A 22,873-nucleotide genomic window follows, 5' to 3' on the forward strand; every position below is an offset into this window, starting at 1 on the left:
AAAAAAAATAAGATGCGAGCCCCCCAAGTTTGATTCACAGTCATGATAAAGGCGACAGCTGGGGGCTGGTATTCTCAGGCTGAGGAGGCCCATGGTATTGGGCCCCCCATCCTATAAATAGCAGCCTGCAGCCACCCAGAATTGTCTCATCCATTAAATTTGGCAATTCCGTCATTTTATCCAGCTCATCCCAATTGACCTGGTGCAATGGCAGTTGGGGTAATATAACGGGTTAATGATAGCTCACAGCTGCCACTAAGCCCTAGATTACTAATGTGACGCATCTATGAGAGCGAGCATTACTGATACTGTAAGTGAAATAAACACAAACACCGAAAAAATCCTTTATTTGAACTAAAATACAAAAAAAACCACCCTGTTTCTCCAATTTATTAACCCCAGAAACACCCAGGTCAGACATAATCCACATGAGGTCCCACGACGATCCCAGCTTAGATACATACTTAAGTCGCAGTACGTGGGCATAATACAGAACATGACCGCTCGCTGGGTCTTCAGGCAGAGACTGACTGAGCCGCAGCTGTGAGCGGTGGCGTCACTCAGTTTATCTGTGGCAACAGTTGGAGATTCTGGTGTATACATTTAAACAAATTTGGTGTAGAAATTTCAGCACCAAATCTGCATCTCTTGGTTAAGAAACACACAAAAACAGTTTTGACGCCGTTTCGTTGCGTTTTTTTGCCAGGACATGCCAATTTGGTGCTTGCATCAAAGTCAGGGACACAACTAAGGGAGTACAAGGGTGTTAAAGAGTAAACATGCTACATAAGCAAGCATGTATCAGGCACTCGTTGTATGATCTTAGCCAAATGTGTTTGACTCTGAAACACTAAGAGATTATAGAAGGCGAAAATTGTAATGAAACCCAAATGCAAAAAAACTATTTTTAGCCCCAATTATGTTCATTTTAGTAAATAAAATAAATTGTCCCCAAAAACTTTTAAGATCTTTCTAATTTACAGAGTTTTATCTATCCATATTGGTGCTAGTGTTCAGTTCCAAATAATCCATTAGTTTTCAATACGTGACTCTTTACCATGTACTTGTCTGTAAGGCAGTAAGAGATATGACAATGATAACGAAGTTCTCGCAGTCGGAGCAAACGATTGAGACTAGACAAATAAAAATATAGTTAAACCGAACTTCTCTTGGATTTTCATACGTCATGCTAAACTTTACATTTTATAAGGGATAATGAGTATTGCAATTTCTCATTTCTGAGAAGGTCACACTGTCAGGTTAAGACTGAGGTCATATTCTTGGCAACTGAAAGGTAAAATTTTCTTGGCAGCTGCATACCAAAATCAAACTGGAACTTGGCGCAGCGAGTCTACAGTATTTCACATTTGCAGTTCCTTAATCTCCAAAAAAACAAATATTTATTTGCTAATCCTCCAGAATGGACTCTAGACAGATTTAATAAACAGAATGTTTCGGTGTAACCTTGTGTAAAATCAGCACCGTGGGCCTGGAGCTTGGAAAATATTTATTAGTGCTTAGATAAGCCTTGACATTACACCAAATAACTTAATGAATATTCTTTATTCAAAAAAGTCCGACTGATTCAAAGGGAAATTATGCCAGTAAATAACTTGCTTTATTAGTTTTCTGTACTACGAAATTCTAACAATAGTCTTTGCGTATTAAAGGAAAAAGTGTCTTTGTGAAACAGATCCTCTTTTCTAGTACTATCTCTGGGATTCATTGGGGTAGATTTTTTAATGCAGATTTGTAATTTTCCAAACGTAAAGGATTATCTCCATATTAACAAATTATCACCTAATTGCTGGGGGTCCCACTACTGGAGCCCCCACCAGTCCTGTGATTGAGGCTTAGAAATACTTGATTGGGATGACGCATTGCCTGCACATGCTTCTTTCATTGTCTATAGCACTCAGGAGCAGACAGACAGAAGAGGGCCCCTGTGCAAGAACAATACAGTGGAACCTTGGATTACGAGCATAATTTGTTCATGGAGTGTGCTCTTAAACCAAGTTGCTCTTATATCAAAGCAAATTTTGCCATAGGAAATAATTGAAACACAGACAATTTGTTCCACAACTCAAATATATTTAATGTATTTATACAAACTTATTACAGTAATACAAAATAATGTACTGTATTCATATAAAATTATTACAGTCACTAATAAAAAAATATTTTACAGTAAAAAACAAAGGAAATCAAACTGCACTTTAGCTTACAATAAAATTGTTGGTGTGCGAGAGGTACAGTATAGAGGTGTTACGTCACCACCGGAGTCCGCTCCAGCGACTTCTGCTCCGATCGCCAGGCGACGCCGTGTTCCTGCCATGGATGGTGCTGGTGATGGGAGAGGAGTCGATGCCAGCGGCACCGGTGGGCGCAGGCTCCGATCATCCACTGGGCTGGGTTATCTTGGGATCTTCAGTACCGCTGGCTGACTGTGGGTGGCGTGTGTCTTCCAGCTGAAGTTGCCAGCATTCAGCTACAGCCAATGGGAAGACACCACACCCTTCTTTGTTCCCCTCCTGTCTGCTGACCTCTGCCAGAGATAGTTCTGATTTCCTGGCACCTGGTCCACCCTATTCTGTTTTGTGATTCCTGTGTGCTGACGTCTGCGTGTTTTCTGACTACTTTTCTGCCTGCTGTTTTTGTACCTCGCTGCCCGATCCGGATTTGACCTCTGCTACATTTTCTGATTACGTCCTTGCCTGCCAATTCTTTCCCTGTTCTGCAACTCCTGGTTTGACCCTGCCTGATGACTACTCTCATCGGACTGCAGCCTTCCACAGGTAGTGATCGCCAGGGCCCTGTGTAATTCCAATTCCCTGTATAGGGGTTAAAGGGTTTCAGGGTTCTGGGGGTGATGCTTAGTGAGTGGCTTCCCTCTAGTCTGTCCATTAAATCCCACCTGAGTCTGTTGATCCAGGCAGGCGTTACAAGAGGAATGTGCTGTACTGGTTAGCAACAAGAAAGTACAGTTCTGTATTCACAAATGCAAATTGATAGATATGCTATATAGTATATACTGTACTATACAATGGTATACTGTATACAGTATACAGTACATATGTACAGAAAGTTACCTCCAGAGCAGGTCAGAGCACGATGAAAGGACAGAACCGGAAGTATGTGGTGAGTATTTGCTCTTCTTTCAAATCATTGCTCTTAAACCAAGTTACAAATTTGTAAAAAGCTTTGCTTGTCTTGCAAAACGCTCTCAAACCAAGTTACTCTTAATCCACGGTTCCACTGTATATCGGTCCTTGAAATCCAATTGCCTACTTTGAAGATGAAAGTGGGCCTCCTTTAAGTCTCAAGCACCTGGGCACCAATGCTATGTCCACACCTGATCACACTGTTGGTGATAGCCGACATTGTTCGTCTATTTCCATCAGTCCAATACACATTGAATGGCAGCCAATGCTGTAGTCAAAAAAGGGCATTCCAAAGCCCAGTTCAATTTAACTACAGTATTAAATAAGTAGGTAAGAAAAAGCAAAACACAAAAACTCATTAAAAAAAGAGAACATATTTTTATTAAGCATAAATCCCAAAACATAAAATATCGACATAATATTTTGTATCTCGGCATTCATAAGAAACTCTATAATACATTTGAAAAAACTTTATAACTCCAGCGGACAAATTTGAGGATGCAGATATATATGTTTTGCATTTGCAAATCTTTATTTTGAAAAACTTCCATAAAATTGGAGCCACACTTCTGGGCGGTGAAGGAAAGATATTAGGAGTGGTAGCCTGCTTGGACTACGCGTTTCGGCGTACAAGCGCCTTCTACATGGTCTATCAAACTAAAGGCTAGACTGCCAAAATATAGAAAAAGGGGAGGAAAGGAAAAAGTGAAGGAAAGGGATTAAAATCAAACATGAAACCTCCCATGTTTTAACCCTATGATGGCAAAAGCTCCTTCTATACTTGTTCATGGAAAATCATTACTATAAGTAACACATATGCATACATGGGATAAATATATTCATATTATATGGCATTAATTCATAGATGTTACAGTATAATAGATCAGAGCAGATAGAACTATATATCAAATGTAAATTTATCATTTTTTTATATTTTTTTATTTTTTTAAACAAAATTGTTATAATAGTCACCCATAATTATTGTAACCCTTATAGTATTGTAAATCAATCATTCCAATTTATTGTTTGTTTAGTGTGATTGAATCCCAGCAATATTTTTTTCAGTTCACTCAATTTTCAAATCTTGGATTTGTATGCATTAAATTATTTTCTAGATTTTTTACTTATATCTAGTCAATTTTCTATTGTATATTATTAATTTATTTGTCATAGATATTTTCAAAAAAAAAAAAAAAGTTTGCAATAATTAAATCCACTGATTTCAAATCTGTAGAGCTTTATATAGAAAAATCAGAGATTTGTTCAATAACATGTGATGATATCCTGTCTTTTGTTCATACCCCCAGGCATGCGGCTGCCTAAAGTGAAAATCCAGAAACTTTCTCTATTCAATAGCTTGCGTTTATAATTCCCACCACGGGGGGGTGGAAAAACCTTTTCAATGCCCATGAAAGAGAGAGTGTCTGTACTTCTATTGTGCGCTGTCACAAAGTTTCTGGATGCGGCAGAAATACCAAGTGCTGTAGTACTTTCAATATCAGATAAGTGCTTGCGAATGCTTTTTTTTAAAGGTCCTGTAGTGCAGCCTATATACTGAATCAAACAGCTATTACATTCTATCGAATAAATAATATGATCAGAATTACAGTTTATAAAGCTGTTGATTTCATAGGTTTTATTATAGGCAAATGAAAAAAAAGGTTTTGGATTTTTTGGCAAAATGACAGCACTTGCATTTCTTAGCACCGCATTGAAAAAAGCCTTTAATATCTAACCATGTTGTAGATGTAGTAGTTTTTTTTGAGAAATAACTCGGAGACAAAATGTCTCTCAAAGAAGGTGCTTTCCTAGCAACAAACTTGATTTTATTGTTTTTTAATATTTCTCTGAGTTTAGGGTCCTGATTAAGGATAGGTAAATATTTCAGAAGAATTTTTTTGATGTTATAAAAATCTGTGCTATACTGGGTTGAAAAAACAATTGTAGATTCCTCATTTTTAGGGCATTTTTTCTTATTGATTAACAGGTCACCACGTACTACCTCATTCACTATTTTATCAGCTCTGTTTAGACACCATTGAGAATATCCTCATTTTATCAATCTTTTATGAGTTTTTTGTCTTTCACTCTCAAAAGATGGTACCACGTGGTTTACGTATAAGAAAAACGGTCACAGCTCCTTACAATGAGGACTTTCAAAATAAATGGAATACTATTCTTAGTGAGTGTTCATTGAAACTAATTGAACTCATTGTTACAGAGGAGGATAGAGAACTAAAGGAAATCAAAACGGATATAAGTGGCCTGCAACAAGCAGCAAATAATTTTTCACATCTGGAAGATTTCCAAAAACTTAAAGACAAGATGGATATGAATTTAAAAAAATTAGAAGGCTTTATTACGGACACCAAAAAAGCCAAATTTCAACGTGACTTACAAGACTATGCTGACAACAAAGTGTATAATTGGCACTATAAACCACATTCCATCTTAAAAAGAAAATCTTCTAACAATAGGGTAACTTTTAGGAATTTTGATTCCACCGCAGATACATCTGTGTTCAATACTTCAGAAGAACTTTCGGATACCTCCATTGCCTCAACTTCTACGGGTGTCAGCTTTAATTCCACCACAGGTGCGCTCCACCCATGGGTCATAACAAGACCTCAAAAAACGTAGGAGACGTGGTGGTAGAAAGCACAAGAAGGCGAAAACCGTATCGCAGCAGACGTCGGAGGTATTAGAAGTCCCAATTTGGAACCTGTCTAGCTTTATCCTGTCATCAGCGCAAATCTCATTGCTATCCAGAGGCTTAAGTTTTTGTCCTACTCAAAAATGAAATACTTTTAATACAATATTGGACATTAATAAACTGGCCAGGAACATTACTATTAAATCACATTTTGATGGCAATGAGGAATATCAACCCAGAGCAGTGTGTCCAGTTGAAATACAAAGTGACTCATTTTTTACATTTGAAGAACAGAACACCATGTTGGACTTGCAGAATCTGGAAAGTGGCAGCAATCCTAGTAATGTGAACTTGAACCAATATTTTCCCAGGAGTAATCCTCTTTTTTTACCCTCTGCAGTCGAGATCATCAGCTCTGGACTCTTTTCAAGAACTTGTGGAGAGAGATCTGATTGAGCTGAAAAAATCAGGGGAACAATCTTTTTCAGGATGTAATTTATCTAAAAGCGAAAAAAATGCTCTAAAAGAATTGAAAGATAATCCTGACCTTTTTAATACGCCCTTCAGACAAGGGAGGTGCAGTGGTGATCTTGAATGCAGGGTTATATGCCAAATTAAACCTTCTGGCATTGGAAGATGATGAAATGTATACTGAGCTGATCAGCAACCCTACAAAAGAATTTAATATTGCTTTAAAATCGTTACTTGAGGAGGGATGTCATACTGGTGCGATAGATAAAAAACTTATGGAATATATTTATGTCTGTCATCCTGTCGTCCCAGTGTATCATTCTCTCCCAAAGATCCATAAGAATATTTTTCCACCACCTTTAAGACCCATAGTGGCAGGTATTGGATCTTTGGGGGAGACATTGAGCGAGTGGGTAGATTTTTACCTTCAGCCCCTCACATATAAGATACCTAGTTTCATCCGAGATACAAAAGCGATTATTTCAATGCTTGAGGGTTTTCAATGGCAGGAGGATTATACCTGGCTCTCCTGTGATGTGACTGCTCTCTACCCATCCATACCACATTCCATAGCTCTTGAATCTCTTTCTTATCATTTGGATCATTTTAGTAGTTATGATATTGTTAAGGATTTTTTGCTATCATCAGTTAATTTTTTGTTATCACACAACTATATATCCTTTAATGATCGTTTTTTCTTGCAAAACTCTGGCGTTTCTATGGGCTCTAAATTCTCCCCCTCCCTTGCAAATATTGTAATGGGGAGGTGGGAAGAATTATTTTTGTATAGTGAAAAAAATCCTTTTAAAAAGAATGTGGTATGGATGGGTAGATTTATAGATGATCTGCTGTTCATTTGGAGAGGTACTCAAATAGAATTGCAGGATTTTGTAAAGTACATCAACATTAATAATTTCAACCTGAAATTTACTTCATGTTCTGATCAAAATTAAATTAATTTTTTGGATATAACTTTAACGTTTGATATTGACAAGCGGGTCATAATTTCACCCTTTAGAAAACCCACAGCCTCTAATAACATCTTAGCAGCAGAATCCTGCCATCCACCCCATATTATAAAAAATCTTCCTATTGGCGAATTAATAAGAATGAAAAGGAATAGTACAAATCCTATTACTTTTGAGAGTGAAAGACAAAAAACTCATAAAAGATTGATAAAAAGAGGATATTCTCAATGGTGTCTAAACAGAGCTGATAAAATAGTGAATGAGGTAGTACGTGGTGACCTGTTAATCAATAAGAAAAAATGCCCTAAAAATGAGGAATCTACAATTGTTTTTTCAACCCAGTATAGCACAGATTTTTATAACATCAAAAAAATTCTTCTGAAATATTTACCTATCCTTAATCAGGACCCTAAACTCAGAGAAATATTAAAAAACAATAAAATCAAGTTTGTTGCTAGGAAAGCACCTTCTTTGAGAGACATTTTGTCTCCGAGTTATTTCTCAAAAAAAACTACTTCATCTACAACATGGTTAGATATTAAAGGCTTTTTTCAATGTGGTGCTAAGAAATGCAAGTGCTGTCATTTTGCCAAAAAATCAAAAACCTTTTTTTCATTTGCCTATAATAAAACCTATGAAATCAACAGCTTTATAAACTGTAATTCTGATCATATTATTTATTCGATAGAATGTAATAGCTGTTTGATTCAGTATATAGGCTGCACTACAGGACCTTTAAAAAAAAGCATTCGCAAGCACTTATCTGATATTGAAAGTACTACAGCACTTGGTATTTCTGCCGCATCCAGACACTTTGTGACAGCGCACAATAGAAGTACAGACACTCTCTCTCTCATGGGCATTGAAAAGGTTTTTCCACTCCCCCGTGGTGGGAATTATAAACGCAAGCTATTGAATAGAGAGAGTTTCTGGATTTTCACTCTAGGCAGCCGCATGCCTGGGGGTATGAACAAAAGACAGGATATCATCACATGTTAGTGAACAAATCTCTGATTTTTCTATATAAAGCTCTACAGATTTGAAATCAGTGGATTTAATTATTGCAATTTTTTTTTTTTTTTTTAAATATCTATGACAAATAAATTAATAATATACAATAGAAAATTGACTAGATATAAGTAAAAAATCTAGAAAATCATTTAATGCATACAAATCCAAGATTTGAAAATTGAGTGAACTGAAAAAAATATTGCTGGGATTCAATCACACTAAACAAACAATACATTGGAATGATTGATTTACAATACTATAAGGGTTACAATAATTATGGGTGACTATTAGAACAATTTTGTTTAAAAAAATGATAAATTTACATTTGATATATAGTTCTATCTGCTCTGATCTATTATACTGTAACATCTATGAATTAATGCCATATAATATATATTTATCCCATGTATGAATATGTGTTACTTCTACTAATGATTTTCCATGAACAAGTATAGAAGGAGCTTTTGCCATCATAGGGTTAAAACATGGGAGGTTTCATGTTTGATTTTAATCCCTTTCCTTCACTTTTTCCTTTCCTCCCCTTTTTCTATATTTTGGCAGTCTAGCCTTTAGTTTGATAGACCATGTAGAAGGCGCTTGTACGCCGAAACGCGTAGTCCAAGCAGGCTACCACTCCTAATCTCTTTCCTTCACCGCCCAGTAGTGTGGCTCCAATTTTATGGAAGTTTTTCAAAATAAAGATTTGCAAATGCAAAAAATTTTTTACTATATATCTGCATCCTCAAATTTGTCCGCTGGAGTTATAAAGTGTTTTCATTTGGATTTCCCGTGGCTGGCTCCTGCTCTGGTTTTCCGTGCGGACTATCTTCTGGATTGATACTGGAATCCACACACAGGAGTGTACGGGTAAGCTGGCTTTGAAAACTATTTAGTTTTTTCTATAATACATTTGTCGCATCTTTTTTCATAACCAGTAAAATACTTTGTATTCTGCATTTTTGCAATGGCAATAACATAATTTAAGGCACTCCAGAGTGAGTTTGTTATTTTTATTTCACCTTCCAAGTGGTATCATTTATGTTTCCTGCCCTTAGTAAAATACTTACCAGCCACTGTCTTCTTCTCTTCTCAGTACTTCTCCTGTCCTCTTCTGCAATTTGTGACCTGCTGGATTGCTTCAATATTTTCTGGGCAAGCCGGAGGTCCCTTTTCAATGTAAGTCTATGTGAGCCAGAATGAGGCTCTCACAGACTTACATTGAGAACTTGTGACTGTTAGCTATGACTTCTAGTCAGTCAGAAACTACTTTCACAAGATGGCAGAATTGGACCGGAGTGATGCTGGCAAGAGCAGAAGACGGCAGCTGGTTTGTATATTACTAGGGCCAATTAACATACCACTCCAACACTGAAATAAAAAAAAATGCTGAAGTGGGGTTTAGTAATGTTTTGTTATTTATCATTATCACAGCCATTAGATTGTCAGTCTAAGTATGAAAAGGTTTGATTTCTTTTTTTCCAAAATGCACAAGGTTTTATGGTGTTTTTCCACCAAATTTGCATTACATAATTGGAAGCGAATACTTCCATTTAAGCGCTAACTTTGTTTTGTAGCGTTCACCATGTTATAAATGCAATGCCCACCACAGTGTTATTTTTTTTGTGGCCTACAGAAGTTGTATCTGTTTTACCATAGCAGTTGACAGAAAGATGTTAGAGTAGTTTGACGTAATTTCTGTGTTTATCCTTACATTTACATCCATTAGAAAGTTGGTATTGAAAGTAACTCTCTATAGCATGTTAGCATGTTAGAGGATAGGAGTATAGTTCCTCAATTGCTCAAATTTTAACATTTTATACTTCAATTTTAGAAAAAGCCAAAACCTCGTCCATCACTCGTCAGTCAACTGCGTAATTGTCCTGATGATTGGAGGCAGTGGAGTACTGTTTGTGATAAATTGGTGGCAGTGGTGGGATCTCTGCATAATCTCCCAGGCTGTCTGACCCACTGTGCCATGGACCAGGCTTACCCTGGAGGGGCGTGAGTAAGTGCCTACCAGGTTTTCACCAGAACCTCTGATGGTGAGGATGGGCTTGGCTCCCGGACATCAGTATCATTCCAGTTAAAGACTTTTTCCTATCTGTCCTTTTTTAGCCTTAATCCCAGGTGCAGTTCTCTTGTGATCACTCCCTTTCGCTATAAATAGTTATGTGTCTTAGGCTGATTTCACACTTGCGTTGTGAGGCATCCGTCACAGTGCGTTGTGTGATGCATGTGACGGATGCGCTGCAAATAGTGTGCTAATAAAGTAACGGATTCCTGTAAAAGAAAGTTTTGCGTTTTTTGGGGTTTTTTTGTTTTTTTTATTAATGTTTCGCCTGGAAAAGGAGATATGTGGTCGGGAGGAAAGCGAGAGAGGTAACCGCAAATCCCCTGAGTGACTGCAGTTAGCCGCGCGATCAGCTGTGCCATCACTCAGGTGACCCGCGGCCACAGCTGAAGTCCTCCACCCGAGAGCTGTGTCCGCGGGTCACCTGAATGAGGGCACAGCTGATCACGCGTCTCACTTCAGTTGCTGTGTGGAGCTGATAGAGAGTGGCGGTGTTCTACTGCGCTCCTGTCAGCTTCATGTAGCAGTGCTGAAAGCGTCGTGGGACCTCTGTGGATTACATCAGACCTGGAGGGGTATTTGGGAGTTTAATAAAGTGGTGAAAGAGGGTTTTTTTGTCTATTATTCCAAATAAAGGGTTTTTTTGGGTGCATCTGTTTATTTTCTTTAACTTACAGGTTAATCATGGAAGGTATCTCGGGGAGACGCCTGCCATGATTAACCTAGGACTTTGTGGCAGCTATGGGCTGCTGCCATTAACTCATTACCTTGATTGCCACCGCAGCAGGGCAATTCGGGATGAGCTGGGTAGAGTCCCGGGACTGTCACATCTAATGGATGCGGAAATTTCGTGCAGCTGCTGACTGATATTGTTAGGCTGGGGGGCTCCCCATAATGTGGGGCTCCCCATCCTGAGAATACCAGCCTTCAGCCATGTGGCTTTATCTTGTCTGGTATCAAAATTGGGGGTGACCGCACGTCGGTTTTTTTTTAATTATTCATTTATTTTACTGCACGATATAGACCCGCCCACCGGCTGCTGTGATTGGTTGCAGTGAGACAGCTGTCACTCAGCGTGGGGGCGGGTCTGACTGCAACCAATCATAGGCGCCGGTGGGCGAGGGAAGCAGGGAATACAAGATTGAATAATGAGCAGCCGGCATTTTCAAAAGAGGGAAAGCCGCCGGAGCTTTTTGACAGCCGTGCAGCGCCGCGCCCGTGATCTGTGAGCGTGAGAGGGGGGGAGAGAGACCAGGAGTGATTTTAAACGATTTAGATCGTTCTGCTGGACATGCTGAGCATGCTCAGTAAAACGTGACAGAATTTGTCAGCGGATTCCGACGCTTAGCGCATAGCGGCTGAATCCGCCACCATAGACAATCATTAGACACCTTGGCGTATTCCCATGGAATCTGTCAAGGTGCGTTATTTTAACGACCAAAAAAATGCTACATGTAGCGTTCCCTCCGCTGCGTCAAAATAACGACTTGCCATCATCCAGCGGATGCAACGCAGACACTTGAGTTACACTGCGTCGTCAATACAAGTCTATGGAGAATAGCGCAGTGCGTTAACGGACTGCGCTATTCTCCATAGCGGCGGATTGCGCTGAACGCAAGTGTGAAACCATGCCATGTGACGCCGGTTATAGAATCTACATTATTATGCTAACCACTTTGGAAGGAGCCAGACTCTCTAAGAAGTTGAGGAGTAATGACAGTTGTAGCTGTGATGTTTAGCTGCATTAGAGGAGCTTGGAGTGTTTTTCCTTTTGTGTCTATTTTCCCCCTGTGTCTATTTTCCCCCTGTTTGTCTCCTTTCTCTTGTGTTGTATTATTGCAGTGGTGAGACTAGTGCTCTCGCTGGTCTTTTTACTAGCCAGGGCACGTGAGGGTCTATGCACATAATTGAAGGACCCGTATAAGCATGTTAGGGAGTGCAGGGATCAGCCTGAGGTGAGTGGCAGGGAATGATCCTGCACCCATCTCTGTAATGCCAGGGTTCACCATTGTATCTTGTTCCCTGTGTACTCTGTGTGTTGCGGTGCACACTGGGAGTTCACTTATACCTGGCGGAACCCTGGTAGTCACAGCGGGACATTTGGGCTGTTCCACCTTCGTTCACTGTTTACACCAAACCAACTGATCTGAAAAAAGTGAATCGGTAGGAATTCTGAGTGCCCATTGAACTCATATTGATGACCTATCCTAAGTATAGGTCAATATCATAAGCCTGGACAACCTGTTGAAAAAGGCAGTAATGTACACAAATGTAAAACGTATAAAATTTTGTTCTTGAGTTTTCTAATGCATTTTGTATGTTTGTTGATTTGTTCCAAACACTAAAAATTAAATGACTGGAAATTAAATTGACTATGAGTCTCAACCAAAAACTGTCTATCCTTTAGCTTTTACGTGAATATGGGTGAAATAAATCTTTGTAGTATTGTCTGCATGCATGTAGCAAGGAGGGTAATGGGGGCTTTACACGCTACAACATCGCTAATGCGAACTCGTTGGGGTCACGGAATTGGTGACGCACATCCGGCCGCATTAACAATGCCGTTGCGTGTGACACCTATGAGCGATTTTGCATCGTTGCAAAAACGTGCAAAATCGCTCATCGGTGACATGGGGGTCCATTCTCAAAAATCATTACTGCAGCAGTGACAAAGTTGTTCCTCGTTCCTGCGGCAGCACACATCGCTCCGTGTGACGCCGCAGGAACGAGGAAGCTCTCCTTACCTGCCTCCCGGCCGCTATGCGGAAGGAAGGAGGTGGGCGGGATGTTACGTCCCGCTCATCTCCGCCCCTCCGCTTCTATTGGGCGGCGGTTCAGTGACGCAGCTGTGACGCCGCACGGACCACCCCCTTAGAAAGGAGGCGGTTCGCCGGTCACAGCGACGTTGCCGGACAGGTAAGTAGTGTGACAGGTCTGGGCGATGTTGTGCGGCACGGGCAGCGATTTGCCTGTGTCGCACAACAGATGGGGGCGGCTACCCACGCTAGCGATATCGGCACCGATATCGCAGCATGTAAAGCGGCCTTTAGGTTTGGTTTGTTGACAATCGTACATCTTTAAATGCATTATGGTCATGAAATGCAAATGATCTACAGTATGTCTGCTTACGATTTTGTCTGGAACAATTTGTTGTGAACTTTAATGGAACGTTGAAGAATGAAAAGGAGAGAAAAACAAGAAATTTGATGTTGGCTAGTCAACAAGAAAAGGGGGAAGGGCGCACCGCCAGAAGTAATAAGTAATGAGTGCTCACCCATGCAGTAAAGGGACCATAATGTAAGAGGAGAGAAAGTACTGCACAAGAAAAGGGAGCACATCCAAGTTAATATATATAAAAAGTATATCCTTTATTGTAACATAGTTAAAAGCATAAAAACCAAAAAACACACCCAGAAGTGAGTCAAGATGTAACAACCCCCATATCAAAGCCACAGTAAAATGATTACCAACAATTTAAACAAAAAATGTATCACATAAATATGTACACAACAATATATTTGCAATTACATGTCCTCTAGAAATGGTATAAACCAAGTCCATCCATGAAAGAAAGTACAAATACACAAAGATCAATAGAGGGACTACTCACAATAGAATATGTATACAATGATCCAAGTGTCTGGCCAAGGGTGATGCAGTTACTGTGCCATTTTTTTAAAAAAATGCAATTTATGATAAAGGCAAGGTTCATAGGCCAGAGCAGATCCTGTGAGAAGGTGGAATGCCAGAGGACAGGCAAGGGGGGGTAGTAAGGGAAAGTCCCGTGGGTGAAACCCCACATATATCGCCACAAAAAGCGGCTTCCTCAGGGAAAAAAAGTTTGATGTTGGCTAGTCAGCACTGGGCGTTCTTAGGGTCCCGTTACACGTAGCGACATTCCAGCGATCCCGATAACAATACGACCTGGTCAGGATCGCTGGTACGTCGCTACATGGTTGCGAGTGAGATGGCAAACAGGCAGATCTAATTAACAACGCAGCAATGATACGGCGATCCGTACAACGGCCTGAGCGGTCATTGGTACCCTGTCACAGAGCAGCTATTCTGATGACTCAGACCTCGATAGAGGTGTAGTGTTTCCACCCAGGCGTGCCCAGCGGTACAACAACAGTCAAAAAATGAACCAGGACGTTCAGGTATGATCAGTGGTATTCGCAGCGGGAAGTGGGGGGGGCGGTCGCTGCTATGTGTCACATCACAAAACCTGTGACGTTTCAGCGATCTCGCTAACGACATCGCTATGTGTAACGGGGCCTTTGCACTAAACATAATCAAAACTTTGCACATATGTGTTCAGGAAACAGTTTGCATGTCACAAGAATAATATGGTCTTAATTAACATTGAGAGGCGTTTTGAATAATAACCACTTACAAGAAAAAGAAGGCATACGTCATGACAAAATATAGCAAGAAGTTTACAAATGTATTTAAATGAAGCTTAGATTATATTTGTTGACAGATGTCTTGATCATAAAATGTTTTTCTGTTTTACTTACATGGCAAACACAAGTTTTATTAGACTTGTATGGTCTGTAGAGATCTGCCACTGCGCAGTAATAGCAACCAGAGTCATATACCAGTATGTTTTCTTTTAACGTTGACACTCTTGATTTGTGATGGACACAGGGCAGTTCATGTACACAAATAGTTAACCATGGTGGTGGCTGTAGGTATGTCCCAAGTGTGGAAAGGTTAATTGGGATCAAAAAAGTCTAGAAGTACAAAAAATACTACACATTCGTAAACCACCTAATATGTAAACGTTCATGACTTGTCTTATAGCTGCAGTCTTTAGAATCTTATCACATGGAATTCAAATTTATATAAGAAAATATTACTTAACTCAGGAAGATGGACACTTTAGTCAGTCCTATCTTGTAAGACTATTTTAGGTTTCCTTTTTTGCGGCTTCTTCCGTTAGTATGAAACATAGATTAGAGTTATAAAATTGGTTAAATTATTTAGAAAAAATGACTGTTACAGTGAGAAGCTTGACTTCATCTCTCCCAAAATAATCTAAAATGTTGCTTTAGTTGTATAACACATCTTGTTTTTATTTTCTGCATAAAGTAGGACATAACATTCACATTTTGTACTTTCATTTTATAGGAGGCATTTTGAACAAATGGTGGCGTACTTCAAAAAGGCATCTGCAGAAGAGCTTGCTCATCATTTTGTCAGTGCGAAATCACATGTGAGACAAGCCATGCTTCGAGAATTTTATACCCAAAAATATTCTGAGGTCTCAGAACTTTACCCAAGCCATGATCCTATAACTGTAAATGAAAAGAAAGAAAGCAAATCAAAGAATAATGTAAGAAAACTTAAAAGAGGAAAGAAATGTATAGAGATGTCTCCAAAGTACACAAGTAAAAGGATTCCCGCTTCTGAGAAATTAGACAATACTGATGACCGTGGACGAAAAAATGAAATTTATTTCACAAATATAGATCATCTCACAGACACCAGAAATCCTGAACTGTCTCGTAATATGACCATGGAAAAGAGTAGTAACAACCACAAACGTAAACAGTCTAAACACACTGACTCAAAAATGACAGAACCTGGAACAAGTTTTTCCAAAGAGATCAACTATGTCACAGAAGACCACTTGTTAAAACAAGAAAATCTACCAGGGAAAAGGAAGAAAGACTCTGTTGCCGGCTTGCTTGGTGATACATCTATACTGGATGATCTTTTTAACTCTCAAAGTAATTATCGGTTAGGTCTGGGTGTCCCACCAACACCTTCTCTGTGTGAACCTGCAGCAACCATACCAAGACAACGGTCTAAAGACTTCTGGGATATTCTTTGTGAGGAAAATGATGAAAGTATCAACAGGCTCACTGACATGTCTGTAATTAAAAAAGTTTGTGAGTCTTCAATTTTGCCTTCAGTGCCTAAAAAGGACAGTTGCAACGATTCACTTTGGGTAAAGAATGAAAAGTTCTTATGGAAGAAGAAGGAAACTACACAAGAATGACTTCAATTCATTAAATTGTTATTGTGCAGATTTATTGTGTTTCACATTAAACTATGATCTGAGTGATTATAAATGTTGTGAAAGAATTAAGATATATATATATATATATATATATTATATACAGTACATCACAAAAATTATTACACCCCTCAAATTATTGTAAGTATTATATATGTTTTAATGGAACAACCCTGAAGATATGACACTTTGCTACAATGTAAAGTATTCAGTGTGCAACTTGCTTGTAGAGCAGTATAATTTTGGTATGCCTTCTAAATAACTCAACACACAGCCACTAATGTCTAAACCACTGGCAACAAAAGTGACTACACTCCTAAATGAAAAAACTTGTGCCCAAAATGTCTATATTTTGTGTGGCCACCATTATTTTCAAGCACTGCCTTAACTTTCTTGAGCATGAAGTTCACTGGAGCTTTGCAGGTTGCCACTGGAATCCTTTTCCACTCCTCCATGACGACATATGGAGCTGATGGATGTTGGAGACCTTGCGCTCCTCCACCTTCCAATTGAAGAGGCCCGACAAATGCTCAGTAGGGTTTAGTCCAGCACCTTTAGCCTCTGTTTTTTTAGCAAAGCAGTGGTCATTTTGGAGGTGTGTTTGGACTTATCATGTTGGAATAGTGCTCTGAGGCCCAGTGTCCAAAGGGAGGGGATCATGATCTGCTTCAGTGTGTCACAGTGGTTGCCATTCATGTTTCCCTCAATGAACTGTAGCTCCTCATGGCCGGCAGCACTCATGACACTCCCACCACCATGCTTGACTGTAGGAAAGACACCCTTATCTTTGTGCTCTTTACCTGGTTGCTGCCAGACACGCTTAACACCATCTGAACCAAATAAGTCTATTTTGGTCTCATCAGGCCACAGGACATGGTTCCAGTAATCGATGTTCTTAGTTTGGTTGTCTTCACAAACCATTTGTGGGCTTTCTTGTTCATTATCTCAGGAAGAGGTTTATCCATGCAGGTCAATTTGACAGTGTTCGTTGTATGCTCTGAGCACTGACAGGCTGACCCTCTACCCCTTTACCCCCTGCAGCAATGCTGGCAGCAACCTTTGGAAATGATGCTGAACATGTGCACTTCTTTGGTGGACCATGGTGAGGCCTGTTCTGAGTGGAACTGTCTTGTTAAACCGACACCATATTGCAGCTCAGTTTGAGGGTGCCTTCTTGTAGCCTAGGCCAGTGTTCCGCAACTACAGTCCGCAAGCACGACCAACAGTTAATGTTTTCAGGATTTTGTTAGTATTGCACAGGTGTTGAATTAAATTATCACTTGTGCAATCCTTACTCCTGAAAACATGCTCTGTTGGTGGCTTCTTAGGACTGAAGTTGGGGAATACTAGCCAAGGCCATCTTTATGTAGAGCAATATTTCTTTCTTTTAACTTAGTAAACCCCATACAGTAACCAGTATGAGAAAGTGTGTGCGCAATTACACCAAATTTAATACATCTGCTCCCCTTCAGACTTGTGAGCGTGTAACACTAGTGAGTCGCATGATGTCGGAAAGGGGAACTAGGTAATTGGGCCACTAGAGGTGTGCTTACTTTTGATACCAACAGTTTAAATAGTGATGCCTATGCGTTGAGTTATTTAGAGGGCACACCAAATTTACACTGTTACACAAGCTGTACGCTAACTGCATTGCATCAAAGTGTCACATCTTCATATCTTCAGTGATGTCCCATGAAAAGATAAAATAAAATATTTACCCCAAAAATGTGAGCGGTGTACTCACTTTTCTGGTGTGTGTGTGTGTGTATAATATATATATATATATACAGTGTATATATATATATATATATATATATATATATATATATATATATAATGTGTGTGTGTGTGTGCATATTTTCTATCTTTTCATGGAGCATCAATGAAGATTTATATGTACGCATATACAGCTCTGGCTAAAATTAAAAGACCACTGCAAAAATTGAAACACCACTGAAAATTGTCAGTTTTTCTAATTTTTCTCTTTATAGGTATATTTTTGAGTAAAATGTAATTTGTTCTTTTATTCTATAAACTACTGACAACATGTCTCCGAATTTCCAAGCAATACATTTTTTTTTTTTTTTTTAAATGAGAAATGGTCAAAAATAACAAAAAAAGGATTGCTTTCAGACCTCAAATAATGCAAACAAAACAAGTTCATAATCATTTAGAAACAACAATGCTAATGTTTTATCTCATGAAGAGTTCAGAAATCAATATTTTGTGGAATAACCATGATTTTGAGTCACAGCTTTGATGCGTCTTGGTATGCTTTCTACCAGTCTTTCACACTATTTTAAGGTGACCTTATGCCATTTCTGGTTCAAAAATGTAAGCAGTTCTTCTTTGTTTGATGGCTTGTGAATATCCATCTTCCTCTTGATTACATTCAAGAGGTTTTCAATGGGGTTCAGCTCTGGAGATTGGGCTGGCCATGACAGGGTTTTGATGTGGTGGTCCTTTATCCACACATTGATTGTCCTGCTGTGAAAACCAATCCTCAAAATTGGTGAACATTGCCTGAGCGAAGGAAGCAACTGTTTTTCCAGGATAATTTTGTATGCGGCTTGATTCATCTGTCCTTTGCAAAGTTTAATCTGCCCAATTTCTAGAGTAAGGTAATCTTCTCTTGTGAGTCTAATTTTCATCTTTGCCCAACACCTGGTCGTCTAATGGTTAGACAGAGACCTGGAGAGGTGTACAAGCCACATTGTTTTGCACCCACTGTGTTATTTGGTGGAGGATAAGTCAGGATCTGGGTATGCTTCAGCAAGGCTGGAATTAAACTTTGCAAAGGACGTATGAATCAAGGTTATCCTGGAAAAACAGTTGCTTCCTTCTGCTCAGGCAATGATCCCCAACTCTGAGGACTGTTTTTTGCAGCAGAACAATGCACCATGCCCTACTTCTAGATCAATCAATGTGAGGATGAAGGACCACCACATCAAAACCCTGTCATGGTCAGCCCAATCTCCAGACCTGAACCCATTGAAAACCTCTGAAATGTGAGAGGAAGATGGGTAGTCACAAGCCATCAAACAAAGAACTGCTTACCTTTTGAACCAGGAGCGGCATAAGGTCACCCAAAAGCAGTGTGAAAGACTGGTGCAAAGTATGTCAAGACGCATGAAAGCTGTGATAAAAAATTATGGTTATTCCACAAAATATTGATTTCCGAACTCTTCCTGAGTTAAAACATTAGTATTTTTGTTTCTAAATTATTGTAAACTTGTCTTCTTTGCATTTTTTGAGGTCTGAAAGCAATGCACTTTTGTTATTTTTCCCATTTCTCATTTTCAGGAAATAAAAAAATGTCTCGCTTGGAAATTCGAAGACATGTTGTCAGTAGTTTATAGAATAAAAAAATGTCCATTTTACTCAATAATATACGTAAAAAGAGAAAAATCTGAAAAACTGACAATTTTAAAGTGGTGTCTCAATTTTTGCCAAAGCTGTATATATATTATACAAGAAATAACGTCTGGAACACCATTCTGAGTCTGAACTGGGTGCAAAAACCTAAAAAAAATCTACACTATATGGCGAGAAGGTATGCACACCAGTGACAATGTAAGGGGAATATATGAAAAGCAGAAACTGCTGTGTGAATACTGACATGAAAAATCTAATAGCTATATGTAAGAATGAAGGTATGAAAAATGTCAGGAGGATCATTACCAGGATGGGGTACCTTAGTAGAGAATTTGGGGACATTACCCCCATAATAGTGTCAGCAGCAGATCCTCACCCCATAACAGTGTGTCATGACCACATTTTTTGCTTAAAATTTTATTTTCCTATTTTCCTTCTCTAAAACCAGGGTGCGTCTTCTGGTCCGGTGCGTCTTATAGTCCAAAAAATACGGTATATGTGTGTGTGTCTGTGTGTGTGTGTGTATGTATATATATATATATATATATATATATATATATGTATATAATATATATATATATAGTATATATATATGTATATAATATATATATATATAGTATATATATATATATAATATGTATATTGTGTTTGCTTTGTCCAAGGTCTGTTCGTGGTGTTACATTGTAGCGTCTGGCACTTAAATAGAGCTCGTCCGGAAAAGAAAATAAAAACATAACTTTTTTTATCTTGTACAGTTTATTAAAAATATTTTGGTTCTGTAAAGTGTCTGACATAGTAAGTCTAATTTTTATTTATAGGCTGTGCTCAAATAATTTAGCTCTCCTTTTTTGTTTGATGTAGAGGTGGCAGAGTGACACAATTTTATTTAGATTTATTTGTTTTAATCTATTGGGCTCATTATTTTACCAATACCTTCCGTAAAATACGTTATTTAAGAACAGAACCAGGTAAATCTCACTTTAGTTACAGTAGATCAATTGCTAAAAAGGTTTAGTTGTTCTACAGCACAGCTAAGATTGCCAATCGACTGGAAGTATTTATGTACCTCCAGAAAAAAATGTTAAAGGGAACCTGTCACTTGAAAAATAACACTATTAAATTGCAGATATATGGTTAGTCTGCAGGTTAATGGCATTCCAAACCTGCCTGGTGCCTGCACTTCAAACACTGCTGCCTGGAGGCAATGAACTTTATCCTCCCAGCTGCGTTCCGGTCCCAGTCACGGGGCGCCGTAGGTTCAGTCAACAATTTGTGTATCGAGAGCAGCAGCTGTAACTGCACCCCCTGTACTGACTGACAGCTATTGAGCATTAGGACCTGCTGTCAGTCGGCATGTGGGGCGGGGTTACAGTCGCTATGGCTCTCAATACAGAGGGTTGACTGAACCTGCACCGGCGCCTAATATCTAACTAAAACCCAAAAGCTGCCAGGAGGATTAAAGTTAATTTCCTCCCAGCAGTGGGGTTCAATGTCACATAGTTACATAGTTACGTAGGTTGAAAAAAGACCTAGGTCCATCTAGTTCAACCTTCCTCCACCAGTTCTACATTTAGTCACTAAGTCATTTATAACCAACAATGTTGTGTGTACTGAGGAAATCATCCAGCCCTTTTTTAAAAGCTGTTATAGTATCTGCCATTACAACCTCTTGTGGTAGTGTATTCCACAGTCTGACCGCTCTAACTGTAAAGAACCCTTTCCTATTTAGGTGTCGGAATCGCTTTTCTTCCACTCGCAGTGAGTGCCCCCTGGTCCTTAGTATTGTTTTTGGAAGAAATAAGTCATGTGCCAGTCCTTTATATTGACCACACATGTATTTATACATATAAATGAGATCTCCTGTGAGACGTCTTTTTTCTAAGCTAAACATATCTAACTTTTTCAACCTGCCATCATATGGGAGGCCTTCCATTCCTTGTAATAGTCTAGTTGCCCGCCTTTGAACTGACTCTAACTTCTGAATGTCCTTTTTAAAATGTGGAGCCCAAAACTGGATCCCGTATTCCAGATGTGGTCTTACAAGTGATTTATAGAGGGGTAACAATACGTTGGGATCACGGGATCTAATCTCTCTTTTTATACACCCTAAAATCTTGTTTGCTTTAGCAGCTGCTGCTTGACATTGAGTGCTGCTGCTCAGCTTATTTGTAATGAGAATACCCAAGTCCTTCTCCTGTTCTGTAGTCCCGAGTTTACTTCCATTTAATGTATACGCAGCTATAGGATTACTCCGTCCTAGGTGCATTACTTTACATTTATCAACATTAAATCTCATTTGCCAAGTATCTGCCCATTCTGACATCTTATCCAGATCTTTTTGTAATATTGTACTATCCAGGTCAGTTTTTAATATCCTACATAGTTTGGTGTCATCGGCAAAGACTGACACTGTACTATCAATCCCATCCACAAGGTCATTAATAAAGAGAGTAAAAAGAATCGGTCCAAGCACAGATCCCTGCGGCACCCCACTGCTGACTATAGCCCATTTAGAGAATGTACCATTTATGACTACTCTTTGTTTCCTATCTCTTAGCCAATTCCTTACCCAGTTGCATATTGTGTCCCCTAGTCCTTGCTTCTGGAGCTTTAGTATAAGGCTATTAGGTGGTACAGTATCAAATGCCTTTGCAAAGTCCAAATAAATCACATCAGCTGCATTACCAATATCCAGGTTTGAACTTACCCCCTCATAGAACCCCAACAGGTTGGTTAGACACGACTTATCTTTCATGAATCCATGCTGTTTGTCAGTTATCATATTATTTTCTGCAATATATTTTTGCATGTCATCCCTTAAAATGCCCTCAAAAACTTTGCATACTACTGATGTCAGGCTTACTGGACAGTAGTTGCCTGGATCTACCCTCTTACCTTTCTTAAATATCGGTACCACATCAGCAATCCTCCAATCCTGAGTGAGTCTAAAAAGATGAGATACAGCGGTCTGTCGATTACGGAGCTCAATTCCCTCAATATTCGTGGATGAATGCCATCTGGCCCTGGGGATTTGTCAATGTTTAATTTACTCAGACGTAGGCGTACTTCATCTTCATCTTCACCAGGCAGGTTTCAAACGCTTCATCTGCAAGTGAATAGCGCTTTATGTGACAGGTTCCC

General features: G+C 39.2%; 1 protein-coding gene across 1 annotated transcript in view; it reads left to right on the forward strand.

Moving 5' to 3' along the window:
- The window catches only part of ERCC6L2 (ERCC excision repair 6 like 2), a 205,570-nt gene extending 187,125 nt beyond the window's left edge, over nucleotides 1-18,445 (forward strand). Inside the window, exon 19 of the mRNA XM_075318703.1 lies at nucleotides 15,466-18,445. Coding sequence (XP_075174818.1) covers nucleotides 15,466-16,339 — 874 coding nt within the window. The 3' untranslated portion in view covers nucleotides 16,340-18,445. The remainder of the gene's footprint in view (nucleotides 1-15,465) is intronic.
- Nucleotides 18,446-22,873: the final 4,428 nt, after the last annotated feature.

Source organism: Anomaloglossus baeobatrachus, chromosome 1 (genome assembly GCF_048569485.1).
Source record: "Anomaloglossus baeobatrachus isolate aAnoBae1 chromosome 1, aAnoBae1.hap1, whole genome shotgun sequence".
In the NCBI taxonomy this organism is placed as follows: domain Eukaryota; kingdom Metazoa; phylum Chordata; class Amphibia; order Anura; family Aromobatidae; genus Anomaloglossus; species Anomaloglossus baeobatrachus.